The sequence below is a fragment of the Pseudopipra pipra genome, chromosome 20 (genome assembly GCF_036250125.1).
Source record: "Pseudopipra pipra isolate bDixPip1 chromosome 20, bDixPip1.hap1, whole genome shotgun sequence".
NCBI classification, from domain to species: domain Eukaryota; kingdom Metazoa; phylum Chordata; class Aves; order Passeriformes; family Pipridae; genus Pseudopipra; species Pseudopipra pipra.
The window spans coordinates 6,146,848-6,170,684 of record NC_087568.1 but is presented as its reverse complement, the minus strand read 5'-3'; the positions used below and the strand labels follow the sequence as shown (position 1 = coordinate 6,170,684).

General features: G+C 60.7%; 3 protein-coding genes across 4 annotated transcripts; 2 read left to right on the top strand and 1 right to left on the bottom strand.

Moving 5' to 3' along the window:
• The first annotated feature begins 291 nt into the window (after positions 1–291).
• TOR2A (torsin family 2 member A) lies at positions 292–4,780 on the top strand. Its single transcript, XM_064677058.1, has 5 exons — positions 292–466; positions 701–966; positions 2,069–2,244; positions 2,542–2,669; positions 3,231–4,780. Exons 1-5 carry the CDS (start codon positions 325–327, stop codon positions 3,473–3,475), a joined length of 957 nt encoding a protein of 318 aa, XP_064533128.1. The 5' UTR covers positions 292–324; the 3' UTR covers positions 3,476–4,780.
• A 1,566-nt stretch (positions 4,781–6,346) lies between these two features.
• On the top strand, positions 6,347–8,781 carry PTRH1 (peptidyl-tRNA hydrolase 1 homolog). Its single transcript, XM_064677059.1, has 5 exons — positions 6,347–6,446; positions 6,869–7,088; positions 7,244–7,343; positions 7,952–7,997; positions 8,396–8,781. Exons 1-5 carry the CDS (start codon positions 6,381–6,383, stop codon positions 8,573–8,575), a joined length of 612 nt encoding a protein of 203 aa, XP_064533129.1. The 5' UTR covers positions 6,347–6,380; the 3' UTR covers positions 8,576–8,781.
• An 845-nt stretch (positions 8,782–9,626) lies between these two features.
• On the bottom strand, positions 9,627–18,511 carry CERCAM (cerebral endothelial cell adhesion molecule). Of its 2 annotated transcripts, none has more exons than XM_064677054.1 (13): positions 18,407–18,511; positions 14,077–14,187; positions 13,757–13,874; positions 13,543–13,677; positions 13,251–13,455; positions 13,058–13,177; positions 12,863–12,939; positions 12,591–12,697; positions 12,354–12,486; positions 12,070–12,197; positions 11,791–11,994; positions 10,637–10,873; positions 9,627–10,015 (listed from the first exon to the last, which is right to left on the bottom strand). In XM_064677054.1, the coding sequence occupies exons 2-12, from the start codon at positions 14,148–14,150 to the stop codon at positions 10,639–10,641; spliced, it is 1,536 nt and encodes a 511-aa protein (XP_064533124.1). In that variant the 5' UTR covers positions 14,151–14,187; positions 18,407–18,511; the 3' UTR covers positions 9,627–10,015; positions 10,637–10,638. The 2 variants fall into 2 exon arrangements, with proteins under 2 accessions (XP_064533124.1, XP_064533122.1); XM_064677052.1 differs by lacking the exon at positions 18,407–18,511 and adding an exon at positions 15,778–16,005.
• Between the last annotated feature and the right edge of the window lie 5,326 nt (positions 18,512–23,837).

The following is a 23,837-nucleotide window of genomic DNA, read 5'->3' as shown; positions in this document are numbered from 1 at the left end:
AGCTAATTTCCAGCAGGTCAGCCCCCAACCTGTACTAGCACTCAGGTTTGTTCCTCCCCACGTGCAGGACCCTGCATTTGCCCCTGTTGAATTTCAGAAAGTTCTTCTCTGCCAGGGGGTCTCGGGTCCCCAAAACAAGGGGAGGTACAGCGACCCTGCTCAGGGCGGGGGGCGGGGCACTGCGAGCCAGGCCACGCCCCATGGCACATAACCACGCCTCCTTCCCTTAGCACCGCCTTCCAATGGCTCCGTCCCTTCAGGCCCCGCCCCCGCGCGGGGCACGCCGGGAGCTGTAGTTCGTGCGGGTGCGGAGGCGCGGCCGCCATGGCCCCCGGAGCGGCCCCGGTCCCGGTGCTGATGGCGCTGCTGGCGGCCGCCGCCCCGCCCGCCGCCCCCTGGGACCTGTGGGCGCTGCGCTGCGGCTTCTCGGCGGACTGCGAGTGCGGCTTCAGGCCCGACCTGCGCGGTCAGTGGGGGCGGCGGTCCGGGAGAGTGGTCTGGGCGAGAGGGGAGGGTCGGGGGGCGGCTGGAAAGGGGCTCCCGGCAGCTCCAGGGGATCCTTCCCGGGGCCGTCCCTGGAGCGGGGTGTCTCGGCCTGCCAGGGCGCGTGGGGATCCCCCAGGGACGGGACGGGTCCACAGGGTGAGACCAGAGCGATGTCACCCCGCCTTCTCTAAGTCTTGGCTTCACTTCCTTTCAGGTCTGGAGTTCGACTTGGCCACCAGCCTGGTGGGACAGCCCCTGGTGAGGCAGGAGGTGATGAAAGGGGTGAGGGGGTTCCTGGAGAACCAGAATCCGGTGAAACCCCTGGTGATGTCCTTCCATGGCTCGACTGGGACAGGAAAAACCTACGTGAGCTCCATGGTCATCCGCTACCTCTTCCAGGGTGGGCTCCAGAGCCCCTACGTTCACCACTTCTCCCCCATCGTGCACTTTCCCCACGCCGAGCAGATAGAGCAGTACAAGGTAAGAGACATCTCTCAGCAGTGCTGCTTGACTGGGGGTTTTCAGTTATGTCCATCTTGATCCTCAGTACATATGCATTCAAGCTGTTTCCTGAAGTGCAGTAGGAATAAAAGCTCTTTGTTTTACCCTCTCAAACACAGCTGAGTGAGTGGCTCCACACACTGGCTGAAGGATCAGCTAGTAACTGGGTTATATCTGGCACTGAGCTATCACTCTCGTCTTCCCTACAGCAGTCCTTGCCCTGATCATGTTCTCATTCCTTAAATATTTACACAGCCCTTTGTACGCACAAACAAAAGTGCTTTGCTTAGATGAAAGGCACTAAAATTCTCCCTTTGCTTTCCAAACAGCCTGATGGCTGTGAAAACCTGCTGTCTCACTAGACTTGTAATCCCCTTCTCACAGAGCACACAGCTCCTGAACGGCAGCCCCAGGCTCTTCGTGGTGCCACTCTGTCTCTTAAAGCTGAGGAAAGGAAGAAACCAAAATGCCAAACCCTCAGCAGGGCAGGGAATCAGTGCACCTGGACCTTTGCTTTCTGGGTGTTTGGAGAAGTTATTTGTAGCATTGTGTCCTTAGAGGAAATGCTGTTGGGAAGGTAAATCCCATCCTGGCTGAGGTGTTTCAGTGAGGAGTTACGCATGTCCCCAGGGGATGGGAGTGGTTTTGTGTAGGTTGGGAAGTACCTTCAGCCCTACTAAAGAGCCAGAGTTGTTCTGGGTCAGCACAGGCACATGTTTCTGCACCAGGACAGGAGCTGGCAAGAAGCTGGGAACTGTGTAGATACACAGTGAAAGAGAAGAACGCGGGGAGATGTAGGAGTCTGAACGCCCTGCTTTAGTGTGCTGCCTCCTTCTTTAAATCTGTAATAAAAGACCTACAATGGGATAATAAAGCTGTAACAGCCACTGGGTGAAAGCCAGAATAAAGGGGCCTCCCCAGCACTGGCTGTTCCTGCTCCGAGTGGGTGGTGCTGTGCAAGGACATGCTGCTTCCAGCACCTTCAGCTTCGTGTGAGCTCCGGCCTCAGCCTTTGCTCTGGGGTAGCTCCAGCCTCCCTCGTTATCTCACTGCCTTACAGCTTGGCACGTGCTTTTCCTAGGAAAGCCTGAAGCGCTGGATCCAAGGAAACCTGACAAACTGTGGACGCTCAGCCTTCCTCTTTGATGAGATGGACAAAATGCACCCAGGGCTGATCGATGTGATCATACCATTCCTGGGCCCCTCGTGGGTCGTGTACGGGACCAACTACCGCAAAGCCATCTTCATCTTCATCAGGTGAGGGGGGCTTTCCAGCACTGGGCAGAGGTCACATCTACTCCAGGGCACACACTTGGTTTGCTTTTCCTTCTCCAAGCCTTGAGCCTCTAAAAATGCCAAGAGATTCTATTTCATTGTGAACAGACAGACCTGGAGAGTGTGAAAAAGCCCTCCTATCCCTCTTATTTCGCTGCCTCTATAGGAGTCATTTTGGGCCATGCTGGGAGATCCTGGCTTGCACTCTGCAAGTGTCAGGTTGTCCTGAAGCACCGTTTTCCCAGGCACACACTGAGTAAGTGTCTCATTGTTGTGCAGCAACGCAGGAGGGGAGCAGATCAACGAGGTGACACTGGCGCTGTGGCGCGACCGCAAGGACCGGGAGGAGATCAGCCTGCAGGACCTGGAGCCAGCCATCTCCAAGGCCGTGTTTGAAAACCCTCAGAGTGAGTCCATGGAGCTGAGCCCTTCCCACAGGGCCAGAGCCTGGCACAGGCAGCCACCCACACTGCCTGTCACCTCCCTGGCAGCCAGGAAGGGATGGCAGGGTTTTCAGGGAAGGGAACTGCGATCCCCTCGAGGTTTCCTGGCGAAGGGAAGGAATAGCCTGGCCTTCTGAGCCAGCAGACCTGTTGCCATGCTTAGCAAAGTTCTTTGGAAGGGGTGTTTGCAGCTGGGGGCTGGCAGACAGCACAGCACGCTCCCTGTGTAATGACACTGAGATGTATCAATCTCCACTGCCTGCCTGGTTCTCCTTGCTTTGCCCTTGTCACAGGGAACAGAGCTTAAATTCTGACTAGACAAGCTAAATCCCCTCATTCCTGGAGAACAAGTCTTTTTGAGGCTAAAGGGGGTGACAGCTGATGGGTTCAGCCCTCTCCTTGTACAAAACCAGAGCAGATCTCTCTTCAGAAGAATATTTTGACTTTACACAAAGCAGCTCTTTGAATTGCAGGGACTGCAGAGACTCTGAAGGTAAAACCTGTCTCTTCCTTTCCCTTTTGCAGGTGGATTCTGGAAATCTGGGATCATTAACGAACATCTCATTGATTTTGTTGTGCCTTTCCTCCCCCTGAAGCACCACCATGTGAAGCAGTGTGTGGTCAGCGAACTCATCCAGCAAGGCCTCGAAGTACGTCCAGGCATTGTCCAGGAGGTGGCCAACAGCATCCCCTACTTCCCAGAAGAGGAGAAATTATTCTCATCAACAGGCTGCAAAACAGTGGCCTCTCGGATCAGTTTTTTCTTGTAGTCACTGTTGAGGGCCTCGCTCAGATCCATAGGGGATGTGTATGGAACTGGAAGGCGCTCAGGGCTGGCGGGATGAACACTGGGAGCAGCATGTCCCTCCTGGCACCACAAGTGCTCTCCTGCTGAACTCTCTCCAGTGGCTGTGGGACCAAGTGCAAATTATGTGATTTAAAGCACTTTACTGATTCACTCTCGGCCAGGTGAGGATGGAATGGATGGACCACCCGAGGCATGTGTGACAACACGGGGAAGATGCTGAGAGGGGCTGCAGCATCAGGGAGGTTTCTCAGCCTGTCAGCAGCACCCACCCACAGCCCTCTCCTGGCAGCTGTTGATACCCAGCACATCAAGATTCTGAGCCCACAGAAGAATACTTATTTCTTACAGCATATTAACATTTTTTTTAAAACCTTTTTAATCGTGGCTGTGCCTCAGCTCCTTGGTACAATGTGACAGTGCTGGTGCTGGCTCCTGTGAACACCTTCAACAAAGTTTTCTTTTCAAGGAAGTTTTAGAGCCAAGTTTTTTCCAGCTTCCTTTCACTGTGAATAGGTGCTGTTAGGGACCAGCTTCACCACCAACTGAGGGGGGTGATATGGGAGATGGCAACACCTGATCTCCCAAGAGCCAGGCTCCCCTACTATCCCCTCATCCATTTTTCCCCTCAGGACCAAAGGATTTCCCTGCAGCAAACCAGGAAAACAACAAAAGACCTCTTGCTTGTTTTACCACCCACAAAAAATTTCATGCTACCTCCAGGGGAGCCCATGGTGCCACTAACAGTTCTGAAAATTCCTTTTACTCAGTGATGATTTCTGCAGCAGAGTTGGTGCTATGAGCTGTGAAGCCTCCTGTATGTCCTGCTGGTTAGACCTTGGCAGGCTTTGGCTGGGCCAACACCCTTTCACCTTCTGGGGAGTGTCACAACAGGGGGCCTGGGGACAAGTCAGAGATTACTGCTCCAAACAGCCAAGCATGGGATGCACAGCCTGGCCTTCGCCCAGGTTTTGATCTCCTCTGTGCATCACTTCCTCACAGGTCAGAGGAACTAGAATCATTCACTCTCTAGGAACAGCCTGCTCAAGGGATGGGTGCAGGCACAATTCCCAGATGCTCTGCTCAGGCCCCATGCAGAAACAAGCTGCCAGCAGTTGGGACCATTCCACCTCCAGCCCCAGAGCTCTGGGGATTTTAGACACCACCCAAAGGCTGCCCAGGAGCTGGCCCACAGGTGGACCCAAATGTTCTGCCTCTTCCAAAAATATTATGCATTTCTAATTTTAAAATAAATCTTTTATGAGATAAATGGTTGGGGTCTTTTGCTTGAATTCCCAATTGCAGCTGGTGTGGAAGGACCTGGAAGATGTGCAGTTGCACGGGAACAGCTGCCTGATGTGATGGGACTTAAGGGATGTAGTGGCATGGAGCTGATGGTTTACAGTTTAGTAACTGGGAAAAAGAGAGCAGCCTTTCCCTGGGAGGAGGAACAGCAGTAGCAGCAGCATCCTCCCTTTGTGCTCTCCACCCTCCTTAGGCACAGAGATCACCTGTGGACACCTTTCTGCCTCGCTGGTCCTGCCAGTGAGGGGACAGGAATGATCCCACTCACAACCTGGCTGTGAGTCCTGGCTGTGCCAGCCCACCTGCTCACCTCCTCCCAGGTCTTGCTGCCCCTGTTCATGCAGTGCCACTGCAACCTGGCTGTGCACAGGACACCCTGGCTCAGCTCCATCCTGCTGGTGACCTGCTGGCAGCTCCCCTGGGCAAAGGGAGATTCTGCAGCAGCAGCACCTCGGCTGAATGAAAGCAGCTGGGGGCTGGCTGCCACCCCCAGGCATTGTCTGGAGCTCTCCATGCCAATTGGAAACACACAGGGCACGTGTCCAGCCCACCCCAGCCACAAAGATTTCAGCGTCATTAGCCAAAAGCTCTGAGCTCTGCCGGGGAGGAGACACAGCCTGGAAGAGAGCAGCTGTTCCCAGCCATGCCCCCAGGTCAGGCCATACGGAAGGGAGACAATCCACCAGCAGTAAATCCCAGCTCCTGGTACCTCTCCCTGCTGCTGAAGTGGTCCAGGCAGGCACAGCTGAGGACCTGGATCAAGAACAAGGGGGAACCCAAGGGAGAACCTCGGGTCAGAGGTTAACAGCATCCCAAAGCCCGATGCCCATGTGAGAGCCAGCCTTAATGGTGCTGCCCACCTTCTCCAGCTCCCAGCCTGGTGAATCCTGAGCCTTCTGGGGACCTTTTACCCGCCGCAGATCCAGGTCGATGGCTTTTGAATAGCGGGAGATGGGTCCCTCCCGCTGGCCACGGGAGGAGAATTCCATCCCTTTCTGCCAGCTGTGGAGAGGAGAAGAGCAGTAAGTGCAGCCTAGGGATGTGCTGCTGGGCTGGGGGAGTCACAGTGCCCTGGAAGGAAGCTCTGCCCCGCTGGGCAGGGCCAGGAGCCACCCAGGGCTGGAGGGGGGCTGGGGAAGGCGAGGGGTGATGTGTCCCCCCCATCCAGCCGTACCCCAAGGGCCGCCATGGCAGCGGGGACAGAACACACAAACCAGGAGGCCCAGTCCTGGGCACTCACTGCTCCCGTGAGGCCCTCGGGGACCCTCCGCTGCGCGGGCCGGGCCGGGCCGGGCCCGAGGACCCTCCACAGGGACCACGCCAGCCTTCACCCTTCTGTCCCGCGGCCCCGAAACCCATGCCCCATCCACAGCACGACCAGCGGACTTCTAAGCCTTTATCCCAGCGCCGGCCCCGCCCCAGTCGCGACACCGCCCCCGACACCGCCCCGCCGCCCTCAAGAAAGATGGCGCGGCTGCCCGTAACCAAGATGGCGGCGCGGGGCGGGGTGGTCATTGAGCGGCGCGCTGGCTGTGACGTCACACGGGGAGGGGACGGGAGGGGCGATGCTGGCGGCGGAGCTCGCGGGGCGCGCGCGGGCGCTCGCGGGACTGGCGGGGCCGCGCGCCATGGTGGGGGCGGGGCTGGGGGTGTGAGGGGGGAACGGGGGGATCGGGGCTTGGAGGGAGTGGGGGGGACGGGACTGAGAGGGGAGCACCGGGGCGATCAGGGCCGTGGGCGGAACGGGGTTGAGAGAGGAGCGGGGCTGCGAGGGGAGCGGGGCTGCGAGGGGAGCGGGGATGTGATGGGAGCGGGGCTGCGAGGGGAGCGGGGATGTGATGGGAGCGGGGATGTGAGGGGAGCACTGCGGGGGGAGCGGGGCTTGGGAGGAACGAGGGGCGTCGGGGCTGTGAGCGGAGCACCGGGGGGATTCGGGCTGAGAGGACCCAGCCAGCTGCGGGGACTGTGGGGGGAGCGGGGCTGAAGGGGTGGATCGGGCCCGTGCAGGGGCTCTTGGCAGCCCATCAGAGCCCTGTTGATGCCTGTTGGGCAGGTGGCCGGCCTGGGCAACTACGGTCTGTGTGGGACGCGGCACAGCGTGGGCATGGTGGTGCTGGACAGGCTGGCCCGGCAGCTGGCAGTGGCTGATGGCTGGCGAGTGGACAGGCGGTGCTGCGCCGACGTGGCCCTGGCCACGGCCCACGGCCTGGAGTTGGTGCTGCTCAAGCCGCGGAGGTTCATGAACCTCAACGGGCTCAGCGTCGCCAGTGCCGGTGAGCGGCTGGGTCACCCCGCTGGGTCACCGGGCCCTGTCACAGCCCTGCTGCCCCCCTGCCCTGCACGGGTCACTGCAGCCCCACCCTGCAGGGTCAGGGACTGGTGACTCTGTCTTCCCCTCATTCCTTGGGTTGTATTTCTGTTTCTAAAGCTGAGATCTACAACCTTGGCCCAGAAGACATTTACCTGGTTCACGATGACCTGGACAAGGCCCTGGGCAAGGTGGCGATCAAGCTGGGAGGCAGCGCAAGGTATGGGGTGTCCCCAGCTCTGTATGAGATGGTTTGAGGCTTTAACATGCCCTCACAGGCACATGGGCTGTTCCTGGCCCTGTCCCACCAGCCTTGCAGTGTTTTCAGCCCCAGTGTCGATCCATTGCAGAGGCAACATCTGGCTGTTTGGGCTGCCTCCCAGTTCCTACCCTGGCAGGGAGGGCAGGGAGCCTCCTGGAAGCAGCTGTGGGCTGGATCCAGCCCATCGGCTGCACCACATGGGCTTTTTATAGCGCTCTGCCTGCCCGGTGCCAGCTCGTGGGTCAGCCTGGAGACATTTAACCCAGGAAATCTTCCACCCTGGGAGGGGCAGGGATGGTGCTGGGCCCCAGCACTCAGTCACACAAACACTTACCAGCTGCAGTGAGAACTGAGACACACAGAATGTGCTGTCCCAGCCCTGCTTCCCTCGTCCCCCCCAGCCCGCTGCTCTGAGCCCCCAGATCTGGATGTTCCTGCAGAGGCAGGGGATGGAGACTGCAACTCCTGGCTGGGACCACAGCCCCATATCCCTGCAGCAGGAGACCCCAAGACTTGGGGGGGGATCTCTTGCAAAATAACCATGGGTTTTCTCCTTCTTTCCCAAGGGGACACAACGGGGTCCAGTCCTGCATCAGTGCTTTGCACTCCAGTGTGAGTGGGCCTCGGTGGAACGGGATCAATCCTACCCTCACCTCAATGCATGGCTTGTCTCCCCACTCCCATTTTTCTGACAAGCTGCTGCTCCTTCTCTCCCCTTTTCTCCTTCCCCTCCTTCCCTGAGGGCTGATGTCTGTTTGGCTGCTGTGGAGGACATGGAAACAATTAGTTTGAGCAGCTCTGCCAGGCCTGGCAGGAGCCTGAGATCTCAACACAGCCCAGCAAAAGCCTCTTCCAAAATCATGTTTCTTGGAGCAAGCACTCAAAACCACCTGGAAAACATGAGGAGCTGCTCCCTCACTGCCCAGCCCCACTCTCAGCATTGTGCCCTTGCCCAGCTCTCTCTCAGCCCTTGAGGGGCAGTTCCCTCAGCTCTCCTCCTTCCTCTGCAGGATATGACCCGGCTCCGGGTCGGCATCGGGCGGCCAGAGGGTGCAGTGACAGTGTCCAGCTACGTCCTGGCTCCATTCAGCACTGAGGAGCAGGAGAAGCTGGAGCAGGTCCTGGCCCAGGCAGTGACCTGCCTTCTGGAGCACATCCAGAGCCGAGTGCCTGCAGGAGACAGGGGCTGAAAGGAACCCCTGGGGACCTGCGTGGCCCATGGACAGAGCACTGTGGCTCTCCAGAGGGACCGTGGTGCGGAGCAGAGCTGGCCCTGCCGGGCTCTGGGACAGCCCCCTCTGTCCCAGCACAGATCTGGGCGGCTCATGTCCCACTGAGATCACTGCGATGGCTCCACAGCAGTTTGGCACAGAATTTAAATAAATCTTTGCTCCAACTCTGCCCTGCTCCTGCCTCTCTTCCACACGCCGCCTGCTTAGCTCGGGTTGTCCCTGGCACTGCAGCTCAAATCCATGTTCCCACCCTTGTTCCAACAGCCCACGCTGGAGGGATGCTTCCAATGGGAAGTGGGGAGCAATGGGAGCAACTTCCATAGGGTCCAGAGTCACTTTTGTTGAGAAACTGTGGCAAGCACGAGTGACCTAGAATCTCATAGCGTGCTGATCCCACTGAGCTGCAGCAAGTTTCAGGGCTGGCCTCACAGTGTTTTTAGTTCAATGGTTTGAAGCCAAAACCCTGGAGTTTCCAACAGCTGCAGGAGTTCTGGCTCCTCCTCCCAGACCCGTTGCAGTCTCATGGTGGAGAGGGCAGTCTGAGAGGCAGTGTGTACCCAACACTGCCCTGTCCCAGAGCCCTGGGCTCTGCTGGCACATCCTGCCCAGCTCCCTACCCCGCTAGTACTGAGACCCCCAGCACGGGCAGCTCCTCGCCTGCGTCCCAGCGGGCACCGGAACAAGCACCAGGACCCTTGCTGGGTGACGTGCACCGCAGCACTAGTGCCACTTCCATCTTCTGCTCCAGTTGGCACCAGACCTTCCTCTGCTCCATTCCCAGCTCCTGAGCTCCTCCCAGAGCACTGAGGCTACCTGCAACCAGGGGACAGGCAGGGAAACAAAGGTGTTCCCAACCTGCCCTCCCTTCCTCACCCTTTCCCGCTTATGGATTTCACTTCCAAAGCAATTCCTGGCTGAGGGAATTGCCAGACCCTTGTTCCTGCAGCTCCGAGGTGACCCTGATGGGATAACGCCCTGGGGACATGGGGCAATGCCAGCACCCAGCACGTCAGCTCAATCACAGTCTGCTTTAATCCTCCCTGGGCTTCAGCCCAGACATGGCACGAGGGACAACGCAGTCAGTGGCAGGAGGCCACGTGTGCCACTGCAGGAGCCAGCCCCCAGCCTGAAAAGCACTCCCGAAAGTCCAAGCTGGTGGCAGAGTTGGCATCACTTGGGGCAGTCCTGGAGACGTGTGCTCAGCAGAGACAGCGCTTGGCTGGTCACTCCACCTGGCAGGGAAAGGCTCTCCTGAGGCAAATCCTGCCTTAGGTTGGATTTGTAACAGTCAGATTCGAAGAACCCTGTGGAGGTCTGTCCAGGGCAACTGCATCACTCGAGTAGGAGTGGGCAGGATCAGGCCCACGGTGTTCCCAGCTGGGTCACGATCCCTCATCCCTGGGAGGCACAACAGACGTTAGCGGTCACGGCTGGAGCAGCCCCGACGCGTTCACACCTGCAGCCGAGGCGGTGGGAGGGCTGTTTTCCAGCCTCCCCCGGTCTTCTGGCAGCTCCTGGGGTGGCTCTGCTGCCAGGACAAGCAACCTCAGACAGGGAAAGTCTGACCCAGCATTAACTGTGGCCGTGCTGCCCCGGGGCTGAGCCAGTGCTGGTTCTCACCTGCCTGCACGGAGATGCAGCCCCAAGGAGACCTGCTTTTGGGGGCAGCAAGTAGTGCTGGGGTGAAACGTTCCCCTGGGAGATACTCCCAGCTTTCCCAGCTCTCCCAGCTGAAGTGACTTGCAGCAGGAGGAGCATTGTCTCTTCCTCATTTGAGGGTTTGGGAAGCAGCAAGACCTGGTTCCCTGGTCCTCTGCAGCCCCACATGGGACATGTGTGTCCCCATCCCTTTCCCCACCTGGAATAGACAGTCTCATCTCTTTCCCAGTGCTTTGATGGGGAGAGCTGCTGCCACATGACAAGAAGAAACCAGGCATGCAGGACACATCTGAACATGGGGCTCACAGATGCTCCTCAGATGCTCTGTCCCCCGTGCCCAGGTCCCACAGCCCTGCTCACCATCAGAGCTCGTCGTGGCCAGTGGAGCGGAGGTGGCCGGCGCTGCCCCGTGAGTCCCGCAGGGTCTTCTGCGAGCCAGCCCAGTCCGTCTTCTTGGCATCGTCATCCCAGATGGTGGAGGTCTCGGTGTCACTCAGCCAGTTGCTGTCCCCAGCGTAGTGGGTGGGATAAACCAGGAGCGGGTGAGCTGAAAACACCAGCAAGTCCCGGGGGGAGAAGTGCCGCTTGTAATCCTCACTAGGGAGAGTGGAACAGACCCGAGGGAAGAAACTGGCTTACAGAGCAAGGCACAGAGAAGAAAAAGCACTGGGAGAACCACACCGGAAAGGCTCCATGGAGGGCAGGGAATGGGGAGGGACACCAGGCAGTGGGGAAGGTAGCTGAGTAGGTGGCTGCCCTCTGCCACTGCTGCCTGCAGAGCCTGGCTGGACAGGGATTGTGGAGGGACTGCAAAGGGGCCAGGACCCATCTTTCCCCACTAGTCTTAGTGGCACAGGGCTGGCTCTGGCATGGAGGGGGCCTCTGGCACAGCATCCGGCTGGCCCGGGGCCAGGGCTGTCTGGTGCTGTTATCCCCGCAAGCATGGGACTTCCAGCTGCTCCTGGTGCATATCCAGAGCACTAATCCGCCCCTCCATCCACCTCCAGCTGCCTTTTACATGCCTGACCCCTGTGTTTCTCCATCCTGGCTCTCTCACCTGCCTCTCTCATGGCACACCCAGACACCAGTGCTTGCCCACCCCCTAAAATGCCTCCCCCTCCCCATACACAACCTTACCGGTGACACCCAGCCCAGAGAGGGGAGTTCAAGTGCCTGAATCCCATAATCAGGGGCAGGGGACCACACAGCCCCCCAGCACCAGGGTACAGGGGGCTGCTCCCTCCTTGCCATGGGGCCAAGACCCCCGTGCAGGGCCCACACTGAGCCTCAGCTCCAGCCCTGTTCCCCCACCCCGCACTGGCAGGGGGCCATTTTCCAGCGGCCGGTGGCCAGGCAGAGGCAGTCAGGGAATGAGCTCATGCTACAGATGTTTTCCTCCAGCATGAGTAACGCTGGGGGGGGGAACCGGGTGGGACGGTGACGGCGGAGAAGAAACACATGCTCCCTCCCTACCATGGCCATGCCAGTACCCTCCTGCACCCCCTGCTCCTTACTTGGGGTGCTTGTCGTACATGATGGGCAGATACTCATCCACTGGCAGCATTTTGGAGAGGGGCTTGGTGGCCAGCAGCTTCTGTGCCCCGCGGAGGGAGATGGCGTAGGCCAGTGTCCAGTACGAGTACCCGGCCACCACCAGGTTCCGCACACCCTCCACGGGCGCCTCGTCCTCGTCGTTCACCTGCTTCCTTCCCAGGTAGCTGTGGGGTGGCCAGCAAGCTGTAAGAGCCAGCCCTGGGGACCCCCACCCCCCATCCCCCGGGCCCAGCACCTACATGAGGTCCCAGTCCTGCTGTGCCCGCTCCAGCTCGTCCATCAGCCGCTGCAGCCGTGCAGGGAAGGCGGCCTCAAAGCGCACATCATCCTCGAAGACCACCGACCGCTCCAGCCCCCGGGACACGATCTGGGAGAGGGGGCAGATGTGCAAACCCATCCCAGCGCTGCTCTGGGACATACTGGTGCCACTCACCCTGCAGGATGCTCCTCTCCCCAAGTCCTCCTGTGATGCTCACAGGGTCCCTACCCCTGTAGGGACCTCATGCCCCCCATGGTCCCATACCTCCTTCCAGATATTGTAGTGGCTGAGGAAGCAGCCGACCTCGCCCTTGGTGAGCGTGCGGCCAGAGAAGGGATCGTAGTACCCAGGGAGCAGGTCCACCCCCAGCACTTTGATGTCACTGCTGTTGAGGGTGCTGCAAGGCGAGGGGCTGCATCAGCGAGGTGTCCCCACCAGCCACCCCCATCCCCTCCCCAGAGTGACAGTGGGGGGCTGGCCAAGTGATCCCCCCATGGTCACCTGCCATCCACAGCATCCACCACCCGTGGGAGGATCTCCAGCTCCTGCAGGGATGCCAGCATCCGCTGGCGCCGGTCCGGCCTCCGCACCAGGTTGATCAGGAAGATCTGGGGAGGAGAAGGGAGACCCCCACCAAGGGGGCATATTGTCACAGGAGGACACACAGCCTGCTCAGCTACTGCAGGATGGGGACAGGGGCTCGGGCTTTGCCATAGATGGGTGCAACCAGAGGGATAGACAGGGAGACCTAAGGGGGTCCGTTGGGCACTTACTTCATCAAATCCTATTTTTGTGAGTGGCCTGGGGAGGAGGGAAATGTGCCTGGAGCGCTGCATGGGGGGGCCATCCACTGTGGAGAGAGGAGACACCCCTTCGGTGGAGCCCAGATTCCCCTGGGGGGGAGTTGGGGCTGACAGCCCTGTTGGGATCTGGATGCCTCCAGGACCCCTCTGCCCGTGGGCACTCACCCATGGCCTCCAGCATGAGATGCACAAAGTTGGCATGTTCATCCTCCAGCGTCTGGTGGGCCTTCACGGGGACATTGATGTAGCCAAAGTGGTGCTGGTTGCACACATGGACCTCAGCACCTGCCAGGTGGGACGGGTGAGCACCACAGCCCCCCCAAGGCCCTGCACCCCCCCAGGCCCCCATCACCCTCACCAGCCGCCTGGCAGGAGTAGGCAAAGACGATGATGTCGTCGAAGGCCCAGGTGTAGTTGGGATGGGGTGGGTAGAAAGCCAACCGTGATGTCTCCTCCTTCCGCAGGTCGATCAGGAAGGTGGCGTAGACCATGGGGACGGGGAAGCAGCCCACCCGCTGCCGGTTCTTGGTGGGGAAGTAGTCGGCTGTCCGGCGGTAGTAGCCCTGTGGCACACTGGTGTGACACCTCCATGGCAGGGGGCTCCTCTGCCATGGGGGTGTCTCATTCCTCAGGGATTTCCAGGGACGTACCTGGGGTGTGATGCCACACCAGAAGTTGGAGTAGAAGGTCTGCGAGTCCAGCATGGGGGCCACCACTGACTTGTTCTGTGCCATGAGAAACTTGAGGGTCTGGTTGTCGGTCAGGATGCTGTCAGTGTCCATAAACTGGGGGGATGTCACAGGTTCTGGGGGTGTGGAGATGCACACCTCAACCCCCACTCCACCAGAGCCCCGTGTCCCTTACCAGGATGTAATCTGCCTGCTGGTCCCGGGCATAGGTGAGTGCTTCCTGCTTCAGCCTCATCAGGTTTTCATAGCGTTTGTCACTCCAGTGCTTGGGCCCGAGCTCGTCGGGGTAGGAGCTGGGCGAGGGGAGGCAAGGGTTAACCCCGCCCGCCGGGAACGAACAAACTCAGTGCAGGCCATTCGTGCCGCGAGACTGAGTCAGCCTCGCTCTGCCTCCCTCCTCCTCCTGGCAGCATCCCCAGCCGGGGCGGGGGGATGCTGCTCCAGGAGCCTCTCGCAGCCCACACCTGGCTCCCCCCAGCACTCTCCCAGCCTCACCTGGGCTCCTCCTGCACCTTCCAGTGCACCGAGTGATAGTCCTTCCCCACCGCCCCCAGCCACTCCTGCAGCATCGCCGTGGTGTTGTCCGAGTTGTGGTCTGTCGCACACCTGGGGTGAGGAGACATCAGCCCCCGGGGGTCCCCTCCAAGGGACAACCAGGACCCACCCCGCACTAGAAATGCTCCCAGGGACAAAAAGACTGAGCCAGCGACAGATTTGCTTGGGAACGTAACATGTAATTTGAAGGAACCGAGGCTGCATAGGCAGAAGAGGGAAAGCCAACGGGTAATTTCTTTCCCGGTGGTGCCGCCGGCGAGGCTGTCCCATGGCTCTCAACCCCCGTCTCTGCAGCCCAGTGGCAGCCTCGGACATGCTCTCCCCACCCCAGCCCTGCGGCTGCCCACTGTGAGCCTCGGAGCACAGAAATTTCATCCCCCTGCCCCTGAACCCCACTGCACCCCTGTGCACCCTGCTGTTCCAGCAGCCAGAGAAAAGGATCCAACAGACACCAAAACATCCCCTTCCCCAGACCTTCCCTCTGCCGTGCGCCGTCGCCATTCCCAACTCTCCCATTCAACCTCACAACAATGTTCACAGAGACTCGAGCCCAGACAGGGCTGAACCCACCTTGCACTGGAGCAACCCCCAAGTCCCCACACTCCCTGGCACTCTCGACTTTTCAAAGAGCCCTGAGCCACCCTCCGGGCACTGATGTCACAGGGATCCCCTGGGACACAGGGGACAAGGCGGGATTTCTACCCCCCCAGAGATCCACAGGCTGCTCTTGAAACACCCCGCAGGGTCTTGGGGCTGGGGGCTCCCGAGTGTGCAGAGGGCAAAGGCAAGTTCCACCCGTTCTTCCCGTGCCGGCAGCTGCCCCCCGCCCCAACCCAGCCACCCCTATCAGGACTTCCCCCGCCAGTCCCCGCCTCAGCTCCCCGCAAAAGTAGCTGCAGAAAAGTTTCCGACAAGCTCAGGCGAGAGACGGCGGCGGCGGCGCGACCAAGAGGAGGGACGGGGGGATTCCTCCCCCAGCCACCCCCTCCAGCATAGTAAAAGGGGGTTTGGGGGGTGTCTTTGGGGAAGGGGGGCTGGGAGTGAGCCCTGTAGGGAGGGGGAAGGCAGGTCCCTGAGGATGCAGAACCCCCCGAGCCCAGGGCTCCCCTCCCTCACCAGCCCCACAGCTTCCTCAGAGGAAAGGTGGGGGTCCTGCCCCCTCGCCGCGGGGCACCCACAGCCTCTCTTGGGTCCCTGATGGGTCCCACACCGGGGGCAGAGCCACTCCTCACCCTTTGGGGATGGCGGGGTTGTTACCACCGGGATCTCTGTTCCTCCCGGGTGTCCCTGTCCCCCCCGGGCCTCCATTCCCCCACAGGCACCCATTCCCTCAGATCTCTGATCTCTCTATGCAGGCCCCCGTTACTCCACGATCACTCCGAGCTTCCAGTCCCCCTACTCCAGTTCCCCCTGCTCCGTTGTCCTTCGGGTCCCTGCTATCTTCGGCTCCCCATTCCCACCATAGTCTCCCTTATCCCCCAAGACCCCCGTTCCCCCCAGGCATCCCCATTCCCCCCGTGATCCCTGTAACTCCAGCATCCCGGCTGTCCGCGGGGTCCCCATTCCCGCACAGCCCCCTCCTCCCCTCGGATCCCCGCTACTCCCCGCACCGCGGGGTCCCGGCTCCCCCCGCTCCCTCACCACAGGGCGATGCTCCCCGCGGGATAGTCCAAGCGCTCCAGGGCTCCCAGGCAGTGCGGCAGCGAGTGCTGCGCGTTCCGGGCCAGGAGAGCGAGCACCACTCGCGGTGGGGCCGCCCCGGTGCCGGTCCCGGTCCCGGTGCCGGTGCCCAGCAGCAGGAACAGGGCGCAGAGCGGCCCCGCGGCGCCCATGGCGGCGGCGGCGGGCGGGGAAGGGGCGGGCTGGGACCCGCCGAGCTCAGCGCACCCCCCGCCCCCGCCCCCGGCCCGGCCCCGCCGCCTCCTCGAGCCCCGGGGGCGGGTTTGGGTCGGGTTTCCTTAAATACAGCCTGTAATAGGTGCAGAGCCCCGCACAGCTCACGACGAGGGGGGGCGAGAGGCTGGAGGGTACCCCGGGACCCGCGCCCCGAGGATGCTCCTGGGCATCTCCATGTGCCCCCGGCCAGCGCAGGTCCGGGTGCCCCCGGTGCCCGCACGGTGTGGGTGGGTGAACAAGCGGATGAGGGGCTCATGGCTGAGGGGAACATGGCCAGGGGCGCTGGTGGCCGAGGGCATCGTGGCCGGGGGGATCGTGGCCGGGGGGATCACGGCCAGAGGAGGCTTGTGGCTGAAGGGGGCTTGTGGCCAGGGTGAGCTGTGGCTGGGTGGGCTCACGGCTCTCCCCATGACCGGCCAAGGCAGCCCGCCCCACCGAGCCGTGTCCATCCCAGGCTGTCCCCCATGGCTGACCATTTGCAGCCCCCAGGCATGCCTGTGACATGTCCGAGCCGCGGGCAGGGGCAGGCTCTGGGCCTGTGGGACGTTTGACCAAACCCTCTGGTTTTCCACCCAACCCATAAATAAAGCTGTCAGCTCCCGGAGCAAGCGCAGGCCTGGAGGATGTCACATCCCACCAAGCAGTAACTCTGTGCCCCACACCAGCAACGGCGGGCACCCCTCACTGCGGTGGCACCGGAGCCCTGGTGAGGGGCCAGTGAATGCCACATGTGGCCAAACCTGTTCCCACCCGCAGCAGGAGGGGGGCAGCCCCAGGGGGCTGCTTTCCATGGCTCCCCATGTCCCCCCGCTCCCAGGGCCCTCCGGGGGTTCCATCAGGGTGCAGCAGAGGGGTCGGGAAGTCAACAATCCAGGAACACCTAAAAGAAGCAACAAAGAGGGTGGGGGGGACACGGGGAGCCCCACAGGACCCGGCGGTGGCTGCAGGGTGAGAGAAACGCTGTTTACAGCCCCGGCTTGGACAACTATTTCGGGAAGGGCTCGGTGCCAGCGCGGCCGGGTGCTCCCAGGCCGTGGAGGAGCTACGGGAAGAGGCAGGAACCCAGGAGCCCAGCACAGCCGGACCCACCCAGGTTCCTGTCCGGCCCCCTCCCGTGCCCGGACCTCACCCGTGTGCATCCCCCTGGGTGGGCTGGGCGAGGGGCAGCCCCGCTCCCCTCCTCCGGAGCCCCCGCGGCCCGGGAAGGGGTGAAGGCGGAGGAAGAACCGCAGAGCGCGGGGATGCCCGCGGGACTCACGGCCCCCCCGTCCCGCGGGGACACCCCCCCGCATCTCCCCCCGCAGCGCGGCCCCGCGCTCGGCCGCTGCTGCCACCTCCCGGCGCCGCCGCACGGCCCGAGCGGGAGCTCGGCGGGGAGCCGGGGACTCCAGGGTCCGCCCGAGACACAGCTGATCCCCCTGTGCCTGCAGCCCTCCCTCCCCACCCTTCTTCACCCCTGCATCCCACCGCCCCTGCATCCCCACATCCTCACATCCCTCCGTTCTTACTTCCCTTCTTCGTCCTGCATCCCTTCATCCCTACATCCCTTCCTCTCTTCATCCCTATATCCCTTCCTTTCTTCGTCCCTGCATCCCCACATCCCTCCATCCCTGCATCCTCTCCAGGGGTCACAGGTGACCCTTTCCTCTCCTCAGCACCTCCTGAAGGGCAGGAGGTTGTATCACCAGAGGGGCCAAGCAGAGCAGTTCCCAGCTGACAGACTCGAATGAAGCCATGCAGACACCCTACACCACCCCAGGGCTGAGGTGGCTGAGCCTGGATGTGCCTTGTTCCAGGCAGGGACCAGCCCTGGGGTGCTGCTCTGTGAGCAAGAGCAACTCCTGGCTGCTGCCAGCAAACTTTTCCCAGCAATACCCCCTGTGCTCAGCCCCCTCCCTCCCCTGCCCTGGGGATACAACATCCCTGTCCCCACACAGTTCAACTACCCACAGCCCCACTCCTGGCACAGCCCTCACTTATTCCCCAGCTGTGGGCTCCAGAGGAGAGGGAGGGAGGGGGGGAGACTGCTCTTCCCACAGCCTCACCACCCCCCAGGCAGGCACAGGAAAGGGGGGGCTGCCAGTGCATCCTTACATAGGGAAACTGAGGCACAGGACAGTGCAATGTGCACAAAGGTGGGCTGGGACTGGCAGAGGGATGGAGCATCCTGTGCTTGTCCTTGCAAGCTCAGCTGGGGTCAGAGATATCCCTGACTTTGCATCCAGCCTTCCCCACACAGCCCAGCTGCTGCAGGGCTCATGATAGACCCTCAGAACCAACTGTGACCAAAGTGGCCCCTTACAAGCAGGTCTGGGCATGCAATGGGAAAAAAAAACACAGGCAAGCTTGAGGAGAAGGGAGACATGGAGGTTACCTTCCAGGCCACCTGCTGTGTGGTCCCTGAGGTGACAACTGCAGCTCAGCATCTCCATCCCTGCCACTCTAGCACAGGGCTGTGGCAGCCCCTGTGTCCCAGGAGCAGCACTGGAAGGCGGGTGGCAGATCTCCACAGGACCCAGAGCATCCCCAAGGGGCCCAGGATGTCCCCACAGGGCTCAGGACATCCTCCATGGCACAATGGACTCATGGTGACACCTGTAACACAGAGACAACACCAGGCCTTTAAGCGTCCCGCCTGGAAAAGCACCTTCCCATCCCCACAGCACTGGGCAAACAGCAGCGCTGTGCAACATTTACAGGAGTATGTTTTCTGTTTTTACAGGAAAGAGTTGCTTTTGGACCCAGGGCTGAGGTTTTGGGCCACCTCCCTCCTGCTTCTCTCCACCACTTCCTTAAAATTTTCTGGGATTTTCAGCAAAGCCTTTGAAAACATTCAGGTTCTTCAAACATCATATTTTTCTGCTTTAAAAGGCTCAACCTTGGCTGCAAAAAGCAAATATATGAAGAGCTGTGTGTGTAGGTACAGTATATATGTATATACAAAGGCAGAGACTCTGTGTGCATGTTTATGGCTGGGGGCTGGTACAAGTCCCTCAGCCACCAACAGTTTTCATTGATCTTATTTTACAAGAAAAAACACCTCAGGGACCCAACTGGCTGCCCCAGCCCATGGTACCCCCAAGGGTCCCCACTCCCACACTGGCCAAGTGATGCTGTCCCCTCCAGACCTCATCCAGCCTCAAAACTACAGCCCTGTTCTCAAGTGGGAAAACTGAGTCACAGAGCCCCCCCCCCGAGCCCCACAGCAGGTGCCTGGACAGCGAGGACTCTGGAACCAAGGGAATGCCTGTGAACCCACCATGCTCTCTGCCCTGCAAGCCCCTCATCCTGAGCCATTCCAGCTCCTCCAGCTGTTTTCACTACCTTCCAGCTGTTGGGTAATTCAGGAGGCCAGTGCTCCCCTCCCAGCTGGGTTTTCCTTCCAGGTCTCTGCTAAACCCATCACATCCATGGCACTGCTCCGCTCTCCTCCTTGCTGCTTCTGCGGCAGGCAAAAAGCACATTTCTTCCCACAAAGAAAAGAATCCAGGGGGATTTAGGCCATCTTGGGGGGATTTTGGCCATCCTGGGAGGGATTTTGGCCACCCGGGGGGGATTTTGGCCCACCCAAGAGATGCTCTGCCAGAGGAGCTGCAAGCTGACAGGAGCAGCATTCCCTCCTGGCTGGTGGGGACAGGGAGATCCATGCCACTGTAAATGGAGCAATGACACATTGCCAGTCTCTCCCAACCCTCTCCCCATTGGGAGACAGCCTGGGGTCTTCCTGGTGGGCTGCAAAATTCTGGGAGAGTGAAGGTTTCCCAGGGTCCCTCATCATGTCCTGCTGGGAGCAGGGAGCCATGCCCATGTGAGATGCTCTGCTCCACCTGCAAGGCACTGACAGGCTTGGAGCCACGGTCAAGCCCTGCAGTGGCCAAAATTCTGATCCTCCTGGGTGGCACAGCTGGTTCAGCCTCAGAATGGTCCGTTTTCTCCCCAGGCTGGACCACACTTGTTGCCATCAGGACCAGCAGTGCCCTGGCTCTGGGTGTCAAAGGCACCTGTCAGCGGGCAGAGGGACATCTCCTGCAGCAAGGGGAAACTGAGGCAGGAGGCCAAGCCCAGGCTGCCCCAGCCCTACAGGGCAGGGAGAGGCCACAACACCCTAGGGCTTCATTCTGGGTACAAAAAGGAGCTGCTCTCTGTCCCCCCTCATTGGCCCCTCTCAGAGGGACAGCGACAGAGGGGTGCCCGATGGTCCAGGTCCCCTCTGCGACGTGCTGACCCATGTGCTCCTGTCCCCTCCGTCCCCTCCCTCGTCTCCCCCCCCCCAGCAGGGCTGACGGTCGGTCCCCGTCCCAACCCGGGGCAGCTGTGACCGAAAACAAAGCTGTCCCCTCCGGCACAATACCCTTCTGTCCCCCCCCAGATGCTGACCGCTGGGGTGGGCAGCGGCCGGGCTGGAGGCGTCGAGGGGCCGTGCCAGGCCCCCGCTGGCAGGGGACAATGTTGGCAGTGATGGAGAGTAGGTATTTCAAAAGGTTTTGTTTTCGGGTTGACCCGCCGAGCCGGCGTGACCCTGCAGCCCCCCACCCAGCCCTGCTCCTCCGTCCCAATAGAAACCGGCCACATTCCTGACCTCGGGAGGGGGGGGGAGAGTTTCAAACCTCCCCGGGAAGGAGACAATGGGGGTGTCAGGGCAGTGATTTAGGAGGGGGGGCTCTTTCCATCACAAAGGCGAGACAAAGGCGCTCGATGCTGGGAAAGGGGCTTCAGCGGCGGCTCAGGAGCGGGGCCGTGGTATTGTGCCTGGCCAGCCGGCCTCGGCAGCAGGGCAGCCAGGGCCCACCGGGTCCCATCGGGTCTCATTGGATCTCATCAGGTCCCACTGAGTCCCATCGAGTGCCAGCAGGTGCCACTGGGTTCCATTTGGTCCCAACAGACTCTCCATCCCAGCCTCTACCGCAGCCCTGCCCGTGGCCACCCTGGTGACCAGAGTCTGGTGGCTTCGTGGGTGTCACCACGACCCATGATGGGAGGGAGTGAGTCCCCCATCCCCACGTGGGACAGCTGGAGCACCCCCTGCTCCCCGCGGCTCCCCGGCCAGCAGGTCTGGCCAAGAACCAGCCCGTCCTGAGGGGCTGTGGGCACCCCATGGATTGGGGCTCAGCCATCCCTCACCCGGGGGGGACACAGCCCCAGAGCCCTGAGCCCCCCCCCACTCGCTGTTGGCCCTCCCGGGTGTTCAGGGCCAGGGTCCCACTCTCCTCTCCCGGGGCCATTCCCGGGAGGCCGGCGAGGGATGAGCAGCTCCTCTGTGAGCCGCTCAAAGGGGCTTTGTGCACCCCGGGGCTGCCGGCGCCCAGCACCACCGGCCACCGCCGGCACGGGCACGGCGCCGGTGCCCACCCTGCCCACACCTCGCAGCCAGTGCCCCCCACAGACCCCCCTCTTCGCAACTTCCCCCTGTCCCGACCCTCCTCCTCCATCCCTGGGGGTCTCAAGCTCAAACCGTGGCAAACCCCCCCGCCCCAAAAAAAGCCAGGAAACTCCTTAAGCAGATGCCCAACTTACAGTGTCCTCTGCTGCCGAGCTGAGCCCGCGTCTCCAGCCTGTGTCCCAGTGACGAAGGGCTCGGAGCCTGCACGGAGAGGGGATTTTTTTACAGGACAAATATTTTTCTCCCGCTGCTGGACGGCTGATCCGAAGGAAAAGCTGGAAACAAGTTCATTGGTTTTGCTCTCGCTCCCTGTCCTTGCCCTAATTTTTTTTTCCTGGCAGCTGGCGGGAGGAAGGGAGCTGGCAAGGTGATGCTTTTTTGGGAAGAGGGGAACTGCTGGTGAAAGAGGCATTCACCGCACCGGGAGCCTGGGAAAGCCGAGAGCCGGGGGGCCGGCAGGAGGGCGGGAGCCTGACCAGCGACCACCGTGCCGGGGCTCACGGCCGTGCCCGGGCTGACCGTCGTGGTCGTGCCGAGGCTCGTGGCCAAGCGGAGGCCGGCGGCAGGTGGAGGGGCGCCGGCGGGATGCACCAGAAAGCCAATGACATCATGTTGTGGGTTTGTTTTTTGTTTTGGTTTTTTTTTTTTTTTTTTCCAGGACGAAATTTGCAGACAACTTCCCCAGGCGCCCGCGAGAGCTGGGGCTCCGCGGTGAGGAGCGGGACAGGTCTCCCCAGGACACACAGGCGCCCATCGACGGAGGGCAGGGCTTGGCTAGGGCTTTATTTTTTTACCCTTTTGGGTCAGAAAAGCTACGTTTTATTTCTTAACCCACTGGTGCTACGCGAGGGGCTCCCCGGCACACAGAGAGCAGGTCCGGCCGGCGGCTGAGCAGACCCAGCCCGGCACAGCCGGCGCCAGCACCCCGTCGGGGACCCCCCATCCCCACGGCGGGGCAGGATCCGTCCCCGGCCGCCCAACCCGGGATGGCTCCTTTCGCCTCTTCCCTCTTAATTTTGTTTAGAAACTTGTCAGGTTGGTAGATAAAGGAGGTGGAAAGATCAATCCCGGCTTTTCATCAGTGTGGGAAAAAGTATTTCACTAATCCATATTTATTGGTGTAAGGAGCCGGGGGAGGGGGGGAGGGCGAGAGACCCTAATGGTCAGAGCAAAGGACAGAAGGGACAGTTTAAGGCTGCCCTTTTCCGAGAGGTCACATGTCACCAAAATCTTTCGGTTGTCTCGGGATTGGTTACATTCTGTTCTCTTTTTTTCTATTGAGGTTGCCAAGCAACTGGCTAAGACCAGCCAAGATATTTTCTTTATTACAAGTGGAGCAGAAAGCAGCAAGGAGGAGAGAGATAAAAAAAAAAAAAAGGGGGGGGAGAGAGGAGAAGAAGTTTAGACAATTAACATTTATAGGATCACATAACTTCATTAACTCGGCCGAGATTTAGGAAAGAGACTTAAAAAAAAAAAAAAAAAAAGAAGGTGGTGATGGGGAGCGTTAGGAATTAAAGCAAGTTAAAAGGCCTGCAGGTCCGTGGCTAAAACAATGCCAGAACACCCGGAGCAGCGCCGGGGGCTTCCCTCGGATGGTTCCTGCTTCCCAAAGAGCGGCAGGTCCTGGGCGATGGCTGCAACCCAGCACAGGGGCCTTCAGCTGCTGCTGCTGCTCTTTTTTCTTTTTATTAAATGCTGGCTTTCTTTTGATTTTCACACTCGTAGGAAGTGGGTTTATTGCTACTAGTGCTGGCAGGGAGGTGTAGGGAGGCAGGGGAGCCCTTCAGAGGGAGGCACATGGCTGTGGCAGGAGCTCAGCATCCTCCTGGACCTGACCCATGAGGCAGAGGCCATGGGGACGTTTCTTTCCCCAAGCCCTGGAACACCTTCATGCCTCTTCAGGGTGGGCAAAACCTCCCAGGGTGAGAATAAGACTCTGTGGGAGAGCAGTCCCCAGTTGCAGATCCCTGCCCCACTGATCCTTGCTCAGGATTTGGGCCTGACACTGTCTCTGACACTCTCCCTGGGCTCCAGGGGCCAGGCCTGAGGCAGGGAACATCACTGAGGGCTGGGGGCAGGGACTGGGGTCACCCTGCAGCTCCATGGGGCTGGGCTGCTCCAAGCATCCCTGGGAGTTTCTCTCCCAGCACTCACGGATCCCTCTCCCCATGGGGCCAAACCCTGTCCGAGGACACGGGGGGAGTCGAGGAGGAGCGGGGACCCCCCCAGCCAACCCCCCAGGGACCACTCCGGTTCTACCCAGGGACCCCAGTGACACCCAGGGTGGTGGCAGGTAGCAGTGGGGTGAAGGCAGGGAACAGCTCTGTGCTCTTCTCCGCGGCTGCGGGGATCCCCGACAGGTCGGGGCTGGGGGTCCCCAGGCGGGGAGAGGCAGGCCATGCCCCCACTCCCCCGGCCGGAG

Coding starts and splice junctions, on each gene's coding strand:
- TOR2A (XM_064677058.1), top strand. CDS start 325: ATGGCCCCCGGAGCGGCCCCGGTCCCGGTGCTGATGGCGCTGCTGGCG. Junction 967..2,068: donor AGCAGATAGAGCAGTACAAG/GTAAGAGACATC, acceptor TGCTTTTCCTAG/GAAAGCCTGAAGCGCTGGAT. Junction 2,245..2,541: donor GCCATCTTCATCTTCATCAG/GTGAGGGGGGCT, acceptor ATTGTTGTGCAG/CAACGCAGGAGGGGAGCAGA.
- PTRH1 (XM_064677059.1), top strand. CDS start 6,381: ATGCTGGCGGCGGAGCTCGCGGGGCGCGCGCGGGCGCTCGCGGGACTG. Junction 7,344..7,951: donor AAGCTGGGAGGCAGCGCAAG/GTATGGGGTGTC, acceptor TTCTTTCCCAAG/GGGACACAACGGGGTCCAGT. Junction 7,998..8,395: donor TCAGTGCTTTGCACTCCAGT/GTGAGTGGGCCT, acceptor CTTCCTCTGCAG/GATATGACCCGGCTCCGGGT.
- CERCAM (XM_064677052.1), bottom strand. CDS start 15,968: ATGGGCGCCGCGGGGCCGCTCTGCGCCCTGTTCCTGCTGCTGGGCACC. Junction 14,188..15,777: donor GCGGGGAGCATCGCCCTGTG/GTGAGGGAGCGG, acceptor TCCTCACCCCAG/GTGTGCGACAGACCACAACT. Junction 13,875..14,076: donor AAGGTGCAGGAGGAGCCCAG/GTGAGGCTGGGA, acceptor CCCCTCGCCCAG/CTCCTACCCCGACGAGCTCG.